Source organism: Mesoplodon mirus, assembly GCF_964341445.2.
Source record: "Mesoplodon mirus genome assembly, chromosome: 15".
NCBI classification, from domain to species: Eukaryota; Metazoa; Chordata; class Mammalia; order Artiodactyla; family Ziphiidae; genus Mesoplodon; species Mesoplodon mirus.
This window is the reverse complement of record NC_138991.1, coordinates 10,915,340-10,929,343: the sequence shown is the minus strand read 5'-3', so window position 1 is coordinate 10,929,343 and position 14,004 is coordinate 10,915,340. Positions and strand designations below refer to the sequence as shown.

The 14,004-nt window shown below is 50.9% G+C and overlaps 1 protein-coding gene across 2 annotated transcripts in view; it reads left to right on the top strand.

The window, feature by feature from the left end:
* Window positions 1-14,004, top strand: part of BCAS4 (breast carcinoma amplified sequence 4) — a 63,649-nt gene that overhangs the window by 9,963 nt on the left and 39,682 nt on the right. For both annotated transcript variants that reach the window (XM_082643527.1, XM_082643526.1), the window contains exon 2: window positions 6,999-7,070. In XM_082643527.1, coding sequence (XP_082499653.1) covers window positions 6,999-7,070 — 72 coding nt within the window. The remainder of the gene's footprint in view (window positions 1-6,998; window positions 7,071-14,004) is intronic.

Genomic DNA, 14,004 nt, shown 5'->3' with positions numbered 1-14,004 from the left:
TCATAGATGTTTGGGTTTGTGTGGTTTTTTGTTTGTCTGGTTTTGTTTTTAATTTATTTTATTTATTTATGTTTGGCTGTGTTGGGTCTTTGTTGCTGCGTGCGGGCTTTCTCTAGTTGTGGCGCGTGTGCTTCTAATTGCAGTGGCTTCTCTTGTTGCGGAACACGGGCTCTAGTCACGCGGGCTTCAGTAGTTGTGGCTCGCAGGCTCAGTAGTTGTGGCTCACGGGCTCTAGAGTGCAGGCTCAGTAGTTGTGGTACATGGGCTTAGTTGCTCCACAGCATATGGGATCTTCCAGGACCAGAGCTCTAATCCATGTCCCCTGCATTGGCAGGCAGATTCCCAACCACTGCGCCACCAGGGAAGTCCGATGTTTGCGTTTTAAAGACACCAATCGGTCAGAGGTTTGAAGGCCCTGTTCAGTCTACAGTCAGGTTTGTTTGGCCGTCATAATGTTTTTTAATTTTTTAGGTTAGTTTTAAACATTTTCGAATTGAAAGAGCTTTTATAAATAGCTAGATCACCTTTTTGTCTTTTTTTTGTGTGTTCTATTTTTTTTTAAATATTTATTTATTTATTTGTTTTGGCTGCGCCAGGTCTTAGATGTGGCATGCAGGGTCTTTTAGTTGCGGCGTGCATGTGGTATCTAGTTCCCTGACCAGGGATCGAACCCGTGCCCCCTTCAGTGGAAGCGCAGAGTCCTAACCACTGGACCGCCAGGGAAGTCCCCAGGTGTCCTCTTTAGACGGGGCCTCCCGTTTACCACAGTCCCCACCCCTCCCTCTTGTCTCCCTGCATGGCGTCAGCTGCCATATATTTATTTATTTTATTTATTTTTGGCTACATTAGGTCTTCGTTACTGCACGCGGGCTTTCTCTAGTTTTGGCGAGCGGGGGCTACTCTTTGTTGCGGTGCACGGGCTTCTCATTGTGGTGGCTTCTCTTGTTGCAAGCACAGGCTCTAGGTGCACAGGCTTCAGTAGTTATGGCACGAGGGCTCAGTAGTTGTGGCTCGCGGGCTCTAGAACACACGCTCAGTAGTTGTGGAGCACAAACTTAGTGCTCCGCGGCATGTGGGATCTTCCCGGACCAGGGCTTGAACCCGTGTCCCCTGCATTGGCAGGTGGATTCTTAACCACTGCGCCACCAGGGAAGCCCCAGCTGCCATTTATTATCCTGCTGGTGCTGCTGTGTTTCTCGGAGAAAAGTAAAAGGTCTCTGTCAAAAGTGGGAAACTGAAATAAGCAATGTGAAGAAAACATTCTTAAGCATGGCCCACTTCCCTAGTATTCATTTCCTGCCTGGCTTCTGTGTCTTTTTGAGTTTGGAGACCCTGGTGGGGTCACAGTCATCTCCTGCATGGGTGGAGCATCTCACCAAGAGTAACCTAGAGAAAGAACTTACTTGACCCTCCTCAGCTTCCATCTCGAAACACAGAGTCGGAGGATTCCCACCCCCCTCCACTTTCACTTGGGGAAACTGAGGCACAGAGATGGTCAGAGGTATAGTTAAGACCACACAGCATGAATGCAAATGGGGACTAAGACGCCATCGCAGCTGCCGTTCTCAGGCTGTAGCTCTTCCAGGAGAGCACTTTTCTTCCTCCTTCCCTTGGCCCTTTTCTTTTCTCTTCCCTCCCTCCTTCCTTCCTTTCTTGCAACAAATATTAATTGAGCACTGTATTGGTTACCAATTGCCAGGTAACAAACCACTCCCAACCTTAGTGTTTAAAAATGACCCCCATTTTATAGTGCCTGATTTTGTAGGTTGGCGGAGCTCCTCTGTGCCGTTCTACTCCCGTGGTGTTGGCTGGGCTGCCTCGTGAGGCTGCATTCAGCTGGAGGGTTGGCAAGGGAAGGTCCAATATGGCCTCACTCATGTGTCGGGCACCTCGGTTTTCCTGCACGACCTCTCATTCTCCAGTATCTTTTCCGCCCTGTGGCCTTTCCAGCAAACTTGCCTGCTGTTGTCTTCCAAGAGGGTGAATCAGAAGCTGCAAGGTCTCTAGACTCGGAAGTCACAGAGCGTTGCTTCCACCACATTTTATTGGTCAAAGCAAGTCACAGACTAGATTCGGGTGAAAAGGAATGATCCTACCTCTTCATGGGCCGAGTGGCAAGGTCATATTGCAAAAAGATATGTGGGATGGGAGAGAGTTGGAAGGCTGTCTTAGGAAACACAGGTACCTACTATGTGCCAGGCATTATTCTAGGCCCTGGGAACACAAAGGTAAATAAAAGAAAAGAAAACCCTTGTTCACCCGGAGCTTTCATTCTGTTGGGGGAAGGTGACAGGAGACAAGTAAAATATATAGTAAGTTAGATGGTGACAAAGGCTAAAGAGAGAAACTGAGGCAGGATGTGGCGTGGTAGGGAAGCTAAAGGGTCAGGGCAGGCCTCACTAAGGAGAGTCATATGAGCAAAGGCTAGAAGGAAGTATGAGATGAGCTTTACCAGTGAAGGGAACAGCAAGTGCAAAGGCCCTGGAGTGAGGACATGTTTGGTGTGGTTGCTGGGGACGCCTCCAGTAGGCATTTACTGATTGAGATGGAAGATGGGGGAGGACTTTTTTTTAAAATTCACATATAATCCATATAACATAAAATTTACCATTTTAAAGTATAAAGTTAAGTGGTTTTTAGTATATTCTTTATATTGGTCAGACATCACCACAACCTAATTCCAGAACATTTCCATCACCCAAAAAAGAAATCCCACAACCATCAGTGGTTATTCCCTACTCCCCCTCCCCCCATTCCATGGGGAAGACAACTACTAAGACCCTTTCTGTCTCTGTGGATTTGCCTCTTCTGGACATTTCACATAAAAGGAATCATGTAATCTGTGGCTTCTTTCACTTAGCATATATTTTCAAGGATTATCCATGGTGTAGCACGTATTGGGACTTCATTCTTTTTTATGGCCAAATAATATTCCATCACATGTACATGCTGTATGTTGTTTGTCCATTCATCAGTGGATGGACATTGAGTTATTTCTACTTTTTTGGCTATTATGAATAACGTACAAGTGTTTTGTACGAACCTCTGTTTTCAGTTCTTTTGGATACATTAGTGGGTCATAGGGTAACTCTGTGCTTAACTTTTTGAGATTGGTTTCCAAACCAGGCTGGTTTCCAAAGCAGCCGCACAGGTTCCCATTCCCACCCGCAGTGGATGAGGGTTCCAGTTGCTCCACGTCATCATCAACGTTTGTCACTTGCCGTTTTTGTGATCGTAGCCATTCTAGTGGCTGTGACGTGGAACGGTGGAAGGTTCTGAGCTGAGGAGGGCTTTGGTTTTAACAGAATCTCTGAGCAGTAGATTGAAGGGGAGCAAAAGAGGAAGCAGGGGACCCGTGAGGAACAGGCTACTGCAGTGGCCCCGGCGAGGGAAGGCGGTGCCTTGCACCAGAGTGGTGGAGAGAAGTGGTTGGATCTGGGGTATATTTTGAAGGCAGAACTGAGAGGGTTTGCCTAAAGGTTGGATGGGGTTGGGGGTGGGAAAGAAAGACGGGTCAAGGATCCTCCCATGTGTTTGGCCTGAGTACCTGGAAGATGAAGTTTCCATTTGTGGAGATGGAGAAGACCATGGATGGTGGAGGATCATTTTGTGTTTCCTTGTGCCAGTTGCTGGTAGGCAGAGCCAGCCCCTTTTCAGCTTTGGACACGCCCAGCTGGGAAGCTGGGATTGGCACTTGGAGCAGGAGATGTGGAAGAAGGCAGTGAATACCATGATTCACACGTGTTAAAAAGATGCCTGGGGGCTTCCCTGGTGGCGCAGTGGTTGAAAGTCCGCCTGCCGATGCAGGGGACACAGGTTCGTGCCCCGGTCCAGGAGGATCCCACATGCCGCGGAGCGGCTGGGCCTGTGAGCCATGGCTGCTTAGCCTGTGCGTCCGGAGCCTGTGCTCCGCAATGGGAGAGGCCACAACAGTGAGAGGCCCACATACCACCAAAAACAAAAACAAAAAGATGCCTGACTGGGCTTCCCTGGTGACGCAGTGGTTGAGAGTCCGCCTGCCGATGCAGGGGGCGTAGGTTCGTGCCCCGGTCCGGGAAGATCCCACGTGCTGCGGAGCGGCTGGGCCCGTGAGCCATGGCCGCTGAGCCTGCGCGTCCAGAGCCTGTGCTCCGCAACGGGAGAGGCCACAACAGTGAGAGGCCCGCGTACCGCAAAAAAAAAAAAAAAAAAAAAAAAGATGCCTGCCTGCCATCCCCACTGACCATGCCCTGAATGTCACTTAAAGCGAGCCATTTGCTTCCCTTCCCTCGGAGTGGGACAATATCTGCCCGGGGGGTTGCAAAGGATGGTGAGGGCATTCATTTTGCTTATGGGCTGGTTAAAAAGGCATGTGGGCTGCAGCCTGCAGGACTCTTATTTCTGAGGCCACTTAGGGAATTACCGTGAGAGAAGATTGTCCCGTGAGTGATTTGTGGGCACGGTGGGGTAGCTAATCCTTCCTGTTGGTTGGGAATGCCCTGGGACTTGTTCTTCCCTTGACTGACCAAGCAGTCAGCAAATGCTGTCTTTGCTCCCTCCCTGCTGCTTTGGGCCACCCCCCTAGGCACTAGGAGGGGGGGCGGTGGGGAGACCATAGTTGACAGGCAGCAGTGAAGCGGGCACACTTTCCCCCTCCCCAGAGAGCACCTTGGTGGTGACAAACTTCTGAAGTCAGGTGAAATTTTCGCTTCAGTGTCTATTAGCTGTGTGACTTTGAACAAGTGACTTAAGCTCTCTGATCCTCTGTTTCTCAATCCATAGAAAGGGGGAAATTATGGCACCTACAGTACAGAGTTCTCCTGAGAAGCAAATGAGATAATCCACATATGGTGATTAGCCCTTGTTTCTATTATCTAGTGAGAGAGATCCATAAAGCAACCATTTATATGTGCCTGCTGTGTGCCTGCGCCCTGTTAAATGGCTCAGCCATGTCTGTTATGTGAGGTTAACCTAAAATCCTGCCAAATGGATGTGGCACTTCCTGTCACAGGTGAGCCAACCCAGATGCTCAAGTTAAGCCTCTGGGTTAAGGTCATACAGCTGGCAAAAGAGAAAGATGGGGTTCGAACTCAGGACTGACTAACTTCCTTTGTGAACACGCCAGGAGAGGTCGAGAGGCTCTTCCTGTGAGCAAAGAGCTGCAGTGTGTCTTGGGAAGGAGGCTGCCCAGCCAGCTGGGGCGTGGTCCTCCATGTCCCTCTGGCAGGTTTAGTCTTCCCAGGCATCTTTGGACCGGGGCGTAGATTGTCTGCACTGTGCTCCATCATGCATCTGTGCCCCCTCCCGTCTCTCTCGCTTTCCTCTGGATCAGAAGGAACCACCAACCTTCCCCCATCCACCTCAGTGGCCTCTCAGCTCCTTCTTTCTCCCCTAGTGCATTAAGGACACTTTTTTTTTTTTTTAACACGCTTTTACTTTTTTTGGGGGGGAGGGGGACTTCCTGTGTGTTTCCAGTCCTCCCTCCACTGCGGTCCCCTTCCCCTCAAGCCTCCCCCAGTCAGGCACAGAAATAGTCCCAGCTGTGAGATGAAGGTTGCAGAGTTTAAAATTGCAGCTCTGTACTATTTATACTCCAGCCGGAAAGATGTTTTTTTGTGCAGCCGTTTATTTGGTTGTGGTAGTGACAGCCCAGGCTGCAGGCGGCAGGCTCCTGCACTGTATAAACATTTCTCCGGGGACAAGTGGGCAGTAAGGGCAGCCTTCAGGTGAGGGGGGCAGGTGCCAGGCCTGCCCAGAAATGTCTGGGAACACCTCCCTGGAGCAGAACAATTCGGCCTGGTAAGCCAGAGAAAGCGGTTCATGTTCCAGCTGAACTTTCTTCCTAGATGCCTGGTAATTAGAAAAAAAAAAATACAGGTATTTTATAAATCATGAAAATAGTACATGCTCGAGGGGAAAAAGGGTTCAAACTAATTTTTACACAAGTGATTAAAGCAGGCAGACCCTTCATGTTCTATTTTGGTTGGCCCATGGAGCGTTAAAATTTTTTTTTGAATTTGTGCCACTACTTAAAAATTGGGACATTTCCCATAAAGTTAGAATTTCTGGCTTCTCTTGAAAACGGAAGGTTCTGGCAATGCTGGCCTTGTGTTTGCTGATGGCTGCTAGTGGCTGGCTGCTCCAGAAGTAGGCGAGTGATTTTCAGATCACCCCAAGCCCCAGTGGCCTGCTTCGTGTTCATTTACCTTACTGCCTGGCCTTGATAACTTCTGAGGTTTGGACCTTTCACATAACATAAAACATTCAGGGCTCCTGTGTCAGAGTGTCAGACCTCATTCCCCAGTTCCTACTCCCCAGGGCTAAGTAAGCACTATCGATAGGGTTTCCAGATAAACTACGGGACCCCCCCAGTCAAATACGAATTTCAGATAAACAACAAATACTTTTCTAGTGTCAGTATATCCCCTAACTATTACAGTTTGGTACTATCACCCCAGGCCTTTCTCTGTTGAAGCACACACGTTTCACAAGGGTAGTTTTATATTCTACCTCTCCTGCAGTTGACTTTTCTCTCTGTGGTTTCTCTGGAGAGGCATTTTTCAGTGTTGATAAGAGCAGGCTTTGAGGCTGGGGACTCAAGCCTACAGGAGAATCTGGGCCCCAATGCTTGTTAGCTCTGTGACCTTGAGCAGGTTCCCTTACCTCTCTGAGCCTCAGTTTCCTCATCTAAACAATGGGGGTGATGAGGGTCGCTTTGTTATCTCCTGTTAGTATTTATTTATCTCGTCTCTTTTGAGAGCTGCGTAGAGTGGATGGTCCACGGTGGCTTTAACCAGAGAGGTTAAACAGAGGTGCCCACGGGCATCAAGACTGTGCCCACGGGCACATCCCGATTTCAAATGAGCCTCCCAGAGGTTTTGAAAAGGCAAAGTAGGTCTGGAGGGAACTGGGCAGATAATCCTAAGATTTAGTTTGCTTTAAAAAAGAAGACAGACAATGAAGGGCGTTTGTCTCCCTGGAAACCACTTGCTAATCTCCAGGATCTTGTCTCTCTTCAGGCAGCGGAGGTGGAGGAGACCATCGAGGGCTTGCTCCTCAGGCTGGAAGAGTTTTGCAGCCTGGCTGACATGGTGAGTGCCCGCCTGGGAGGCGTGGGTGGAGGCCCAGCCCAGACTTCAGGGCCTTCCTGGGCTTCCCTGGGGAGCCACCTTGGTGGCGGCTTAGCGAGCAGGAGGCGTGGGCAGCGGCAGTGGGGGAAGCTCACACCCTCTGCCTCTGTCCACACGAGGCTCCCTGAGGCGGCCATCTTGATAACGCCCTTCCCCGGACGTGCCTTCCTTCCACCGAGGAGGCGGGAGTGGGCCACCAGGTGGCACTCTCGGGCCCGATGCGGGGAGCCGGTCGGCGGGGACGCTAAGACTATATTTAACTTTCCTTGCTCTGCACAGTTCGCCAGGCAGACGTGGAGACAGCCAGGAAATGGCTTCAGGCCTGGGAGGCCTAGGAGGAGCCTCCTGGCCGGGCCTTAGCCCTGGGGGGCTGCGGCATCGAGCGCCCTCCTCAGCCCTCTGGTCCCTCCGCTGTTGCCTCCTACCCTGTTTGGCGAGAGCGGCTCCTCCTGGCGGGGTGGCGAGGAACGGGGAAGATGGTGCCCTGGGCCAGTAAGGCAAGGTCTCCACTCCTCTTTGTGTCTCCAAGGATTGTTGCAGGACAGCTGTGGGGCCCTGAGGGGCACTGATAGAATGTTCTGGAAGTTCCCAAGCTTATTAAAGACACACCAGCAGCCAGGTTTCGTGGCTTCGGCCTGGAGGCCCAAAGGGTGGATGGAGCTCCATTTGGGGACCAGGCCTGCTTCTCCCCCGGAGCACAGGAAGCCCGGCTGGGCCCAGCCATGCAGATGTGTACCAAGCGTCTGGAGAGACGCTGGTGAGAGCCCCAGGGAGTAACGTTTGTTGAACATCTACTTTGTGCCACACTCCGTACAGAGTGTGCTCTCTGCATCCTCCCATTCCACCCCGGAGCAACCTGCCACGATGGGTACGAGTTTATCCCCATACGTTCAGCAGACATCTGAGCGCCTGCCTGTGCCAGCCCCTGAGGACACTGCAGTGAACAAGACACAAACATTCCCACAAGGACCTATCTGTGTTTTGCTCTTGAGTGCCAATTTTTTAGTTCAGATGTGGGTCCAGGTGGGAGCTGGGTAACGAGGCTGACTTTGAACGCCCTGAATGGTCCTTTCTTCATCACCGAACATTGGGCACCTTCTCTGACTGGTCCCTTGGTGAGCCTGAGGATGCAAAGAGAGACAGATCTGTCTCCATCCACCCTCCCCTCCCGTCCGCAACAGCCCCCGATCCCCCAAACCCGGTCTATGTACCAGCTGCTGTCCTCCAGGGTTGAAGCACTGGCCTGGAGGTGTGTTCCAGGTGCAAAGCCAGGCTGCAGAGGTTTTGAAAAGGAAAAGAGGTTCTAGAAGGAACTGGGCACATAATCCCAAGACTCAGTTTGCTTTTTTTAAAAAAAACGAAGAGGTGTTGAATTCTGCCTGGGAGATCAGGACGTCTTTGCAGAACAGGTGGTGATTAATTTGGGGTTTGAAAGAGGAACCGGAAGAATTCAATTGCTGGGGGGGCGGGCATTCAGGCAGAGGGACTGGCCTTTGGGGGTGGCATGCTGGGCACATAGGGACAGTGTGGGCCCACACAGTAGGGCATTGGGAAGATGGTGGGGACGGGCGATCCTGGGACATTTTTGTTCTCAAATCCCAGTGCATCCTCCTCCCATGAAGGGAGATCCACCATCCACCCTCCATGAGAGCTTTGGGCAGAAGTCAGCTTGGATAGACAGGGAGGGGCCAGGCCTTACTTGCCTTAAAAACTTCAAGGCTTCCTGTGGTGGGAAGTCTGCGTTTGTGTTGCCAGGAGGCCCAAGATTGTATGCAGCATCGACAAGATCCTCTCCACACTCAAAGCCTAGAGATGCATTTATGCAAAGATTTTAAATACAGAGGTCACAAGATGACCCATGGGCCCAATCCTGTCTGCAGACGTGTTGGATGTCTCTGGGAAAAAAAAGAAAAAGGAATGAGCTGCTGACATTTATAGAATGTCACGCAAAAAAATAGGGATTCCCGGCTTCTCTTGGAAAAGCAAAGATCTCTCCTTCCCCCCACCCCCTGCCCCTTGCGTGCTTGTTCTCACCTGGCAAGCATCAGTCAGAGCTGGACAGTGGCCACCCCTGTGGGGAGCACACGTGCTCTCCAGCTTGTCACCGTCCCCACTGCTCCCCATGGGAGCCTCCTTGACTCCCCGGCCACCTGCCAGGTGCATCCATCCTGTGCTGTGTGTGTGTGTTTTATGGTAGAGAACATTTCTCTGTACTTCGGGCCCTACTGAAAGCAGGCAAATATCCACCAGACCGAGAGAGTCCCATGTTTTAAGAAATGGAAGAGATTGCACTTCCCAGGAAGTGAAGACTATTTCAGTGTGTTTATACGCAAATGAGCATGTCTACATTAATAATAGAATGGGCCTTGTACGATGCTTTTGTGGCCCATGGAGGTGTTTTGTGTTTGCAGTTCCTACAATGAGGCTCTGTGCTGATGCCATTTAGATTATAGAAATCCTCTCGGCCCCAACAGCTGGTGCTTAGCTTACCTAGTGTGTCTGTGCCCAGGTGTCATGGGCTCCATGGCACACAGAGAGAGCTGTCCAGCTATCAGCCCTGGCTTGGGACCTCCTTTTCTCTTTTGATCCAAGCCAGGGATGAGTGGGGACCTCTGGGAGGCAGGTGATATCACACCATGGACCAGTGTCCCCAGGGCCCTGCTTTGGCCTTTGGAAACATTGATCAAGTTAGAGGTCCCAGAACATCCGGGCTCCCTGGTGCACAGTCCAGAGAGAAATGGTTTACTTCTGATAAAATCAGGCTATTAGGAATGAGAGTCCACCTTCCTGTCTGATGTATTAAGTCCTCTGCCAGCCTGTCCCAGATCACTCTAAGTGACCGGCATTCACACCACGTGCTCGTGACCTGTTCTAACCTTAGATATAATACCTCTTGCTATCAATTCAAGCTCTGACTCTTCCCAGTGGGGCCTTGGGCACAGCATGTCACCTTTCTGTACCTTTATTTTCTCCCCTGTAAAATGGAGGTGGTGGCTCTGATTATCTACTGCAGCATCAAACTACCCCAACACTTAGTGGGGTGAAACAACCACCAATTTATTATGTGGACCAGGACAGGGCACAGAGAGTACAGCTCATCCAAGCTCCGTGGCACCTACTGGGATGGGGATATCCAGGGTGGCTGCTTCCCTCACTTGTCTGATGTCTGGGCTGGGAGGGCTGGCTGGCTGGGGACTGGTTGGCATCACTCTCCTCCATGCGGCCTCTCCTTGTGGCCGTCTGGCCTCCCAGAGCCTGCACTCCAACAGATGGGAAGTAGAAGCCTCTGGAGACTTAGGTATGGCAATTAGCACAGTGTCACTTCTGTCATATCTTATTGGTCAAAGCAGCCACATAGCCCACCCGGATCCAAGGGGAAAGGACACAGACCCCTCTTCTTCATGGAAGGAAAGTTCAGAACGTGTGACCATCAATCATCCACTGCAAATGGTACCCACCTCCAAAGAGTGAGCACGAGGAATAGACGAGGCAGGGGTGTGCCCTTTACATCCAGTAGAATGGCCAAAATGAACAAGACAGACATTAGCAAGTGTGGGCAAGGATGCGGGACAGCTGAAACCCTCCTTCACTGGCTGGTGGAAATGCACAAAGGGACAGCCGTGTGGAGCAGAGACTCGCACACGAATGTCCATAGCAGCTTTGTTCATCATGCCCCAAACTGCAAGCAACCCCGGTGTCTGTCAGCAGTAGAAATGGGTAAATAAACTGTTGTTTATTCGTACACTGGAATGCACAGCAGTGGAAAAGAACGACCTGCCGCACGCAGCAACATGGGTGATTCTCACGAACGTGCTGTTGAGGGAAAGAAGCCAGACACACGAGTACTTCCTGTGTGAAACTCCATGATAGGAAGTTCACACCTAGGCAAAAGCAGTCCATGTGACGGAAGTCAGATAGAGGTTAGCCTTGGGAGGGTGGTCATGACTGGGAGGACGCCAGAAGGAGCTTTATGGGGTGAGGGGATGTTCCATGCATTGCTCTGGGTGGTGGTTCCACAGATGTAAACACACATACCGACTCATCGAGCTGTCCGCTAAGGCCTGGGCTCTTCACTGTATGTCATTTACACTCAGTCAAAAATAATTGCTTAGCATGGTGCCTGCTCTGTATTAAGTGACCCATAAATAGTAGCTACTGAGGTCATCATCATCATCAATATTAAAGCACCAGAGGGCCACGACACAGATGAGTTTACCCGCAGAAACTGGATTTGTGAGGCCTTTCAGCTCAGTGCCCTTGGGGGTTTGGGCAGCTTGTCTGGGCCCTCAGAAACCCTAGTAGCCTTGGGCCCACCTTCTGGCAGGGAGCGGACTCTCCCATCTCTCACATAAATGGAGAAAATTTCCTGTTGGCCTCGGCCCAGCAGTTGCATTTGGCATTGGTGTGCGTTCTTAGGTCAAGTGCATCTGGCTCTTCTTCCTGGGCCTTGCATCATCCTGGATAGCCATGTTTGCTCTGTGATGACCCCCTGCATCCGCTACCCAGACTTCTGGGCTCCGGAGAGCAGCTCCGGGAAGCTGGGAGGACAGGCTGGGGAAGGGTCCGCCAGGCCCCCCGGCCCATAGACCTGGCTGGAGTTTCATCCCATTAGAGGCTCAAAAAGCACTGATTCTTCCCTGACATCTTTGTTCTTCTGAGAAGTATGCATAAGCGTGAACTCACATGCCTGTGATGTGATGATGTGAGGTGGGTTGGGTGTGAGAAGAGAAATGTGTCCCTGTCCTTCCACTCGCCTATAAGGTGAACAGGGCATGAGGTGGCCACGGACGCCACGCTGGGGAGACTGTAGGTAGTGGCGGAGACTATGGTGAACCAAAGCGGGCTATTGTCACCCAGCGCCAGCTGATTGTTGCCAGGTGGAACATGGGCTCAGTGTGGCCGGGTTTTCTGATTTCTCACAAGAAGCCAGAAATCTGGGTTTCTAAGGGAAATATCCTTAATGTTAGATCTTGGCACCTAGCTTGGTTGTACTTTTGGTTTTTCAGGCTGGCTACGCGTGAGCCTGATAGAACACGTCTGCAGACCTCTGGTATTAGGAGGTGGCCTCAGACCCGCCTGGATTAGCATCCTCCATCTCCCACTTTATAGGTTTGCAACCTTGCCCAACTCATTTAGTTTTTCTCGGTTTCATCACCTATAAAACAAGGTTGAAGAGAAAGCAATTCCTGTACCACAGGGTCTGTTCCCAGCACGTGATGAATGCTCCTGGGTGTTGGTATATCCTGCCCCTCCTCACCCAGCCCATGTTAAATACCCTGGTTTTTGTCTCTCGGTTCCCAGCTCTTGGGGGAGCCAAGAGGAAGGTTTGGGGGTGTTTCAGACTCCAAGGACTACCCTCTACTTTCCCCCCAAGGACCTGCAGTCTGCCTTCTGGGCAGGCGTAGAGAGTTCCCTCTGCCCTCAGTCTCAGCCAGTGGAGAAGCCTCTGCAGAGAGGGGCCTTCCGCTCGGCCCGCAGACCCTCTGGCCCTCCAGTTCCTGAGGATCTGAAGGGAGGCGGGGAGAGTTCCAGAATCTCATCTCCGCCACGTTCCCTTCACCCCCGTGGGTCGCTAAGACCAGTCCCTCCTGATTCTCACTTGTTCTCCCCTGCTTGTTCCTTTAGAAATTAACAGAAAGAAAAGATCTGCCTTTGATTCCCTGTGCTCTGACCTTGTCATGAGTTTCTGTTCTTCATCGCATCATGGCAATTTCTCCCGAGTTTAGCCTTGTTGAGGGATGGGCTTCTCTCTGGAAATTTGGCCTGGGGGAAACAAGGGAGGATATCAAGCCCTTTTCCCTATCCCAAATGCAGGCACCTGCAGGAGCCAGGCAGGATATGGAGGGAGTCAGGGGCTTGGGGCGAGGTGCTAGGGATGGGCGGCCACTGCAGAAGCTGGGAGCGCGCGTGCCATTGGGAGGGGGCAGTTGCTGCTCAGCCCAGCCTGCGGTGCCTGGGGAGACGTGGGCCCAGTGTTGCCAAAGCTGCTGACTTTTAAGAGAAGTGATAAATCCGCACTTAATCTGTTGAATATTTTAAAGCCATATCTATGTATTTTATTTTGGAATAGTTTTAGATTTACAGACAAATTGCAAAGAGTTCCCACGCACCCCTCATCTAGTTTCCCCCACTGTTAGCCTCATCTCGGTACCTTTGTCAAAACCAAGGAACCAACACAGATCCTTGGCTACTCACTGAACTCCACACTTGGTTGTGATTCCCCAGCTTCCCGTTAATGTCCTCCTTCTGTTCCAGGATCCATCGAAGACACCACGTTGCCTTAAATTGTCAGGTCTCCTTAGGCCCCTTTAGTCTGTGACAATTTCATTCTTTCCTGACTTTCCATGCCTTTGGCAGCTGTAAGGGGTATTTGGTATTTTGTAGAAGGTCCCTCAATTTGGGTTTGTCTGATGTTTTTCTTGTGCTTAGACGGCGTTGTGAGTTTCTGGAGAGAATCCCCAGAGCTGAGGCGCCTTCTCATCACATCACATCAGGGGCACGTGACACCCACACGGCATCACTGGGCTGGTGGCCTGGCTCCGCAGTAGCATCACCATTATCCCCCTTTCCGCGACCCATTCAGTGCCTTGTTCCTATCACATTCGTGTGTATTTATCTTATAGTTGGGGATATCGTCCAATGTTACATTATTGTGTTGCTCAAATTGTCCCAGTTTGGGCCATTTGGCTCTTGCAGGTTGGCTCTTGTGTCCCTTTGACCTGCCTCATCCTTCACTTTTTTTTTTTTTTTTTTTAACACTTTCTTACTTTCTGGCACTATGAAATGCTCCAGGCTTTTATATGTTCCCTGCCCCAACCCTAGAATCAGCCATTTCTCCTCGGAGCCCCACTTGAGTTTTAAAGTTGGAAATTAAGTCAAATTTAAAAAAGGAAAC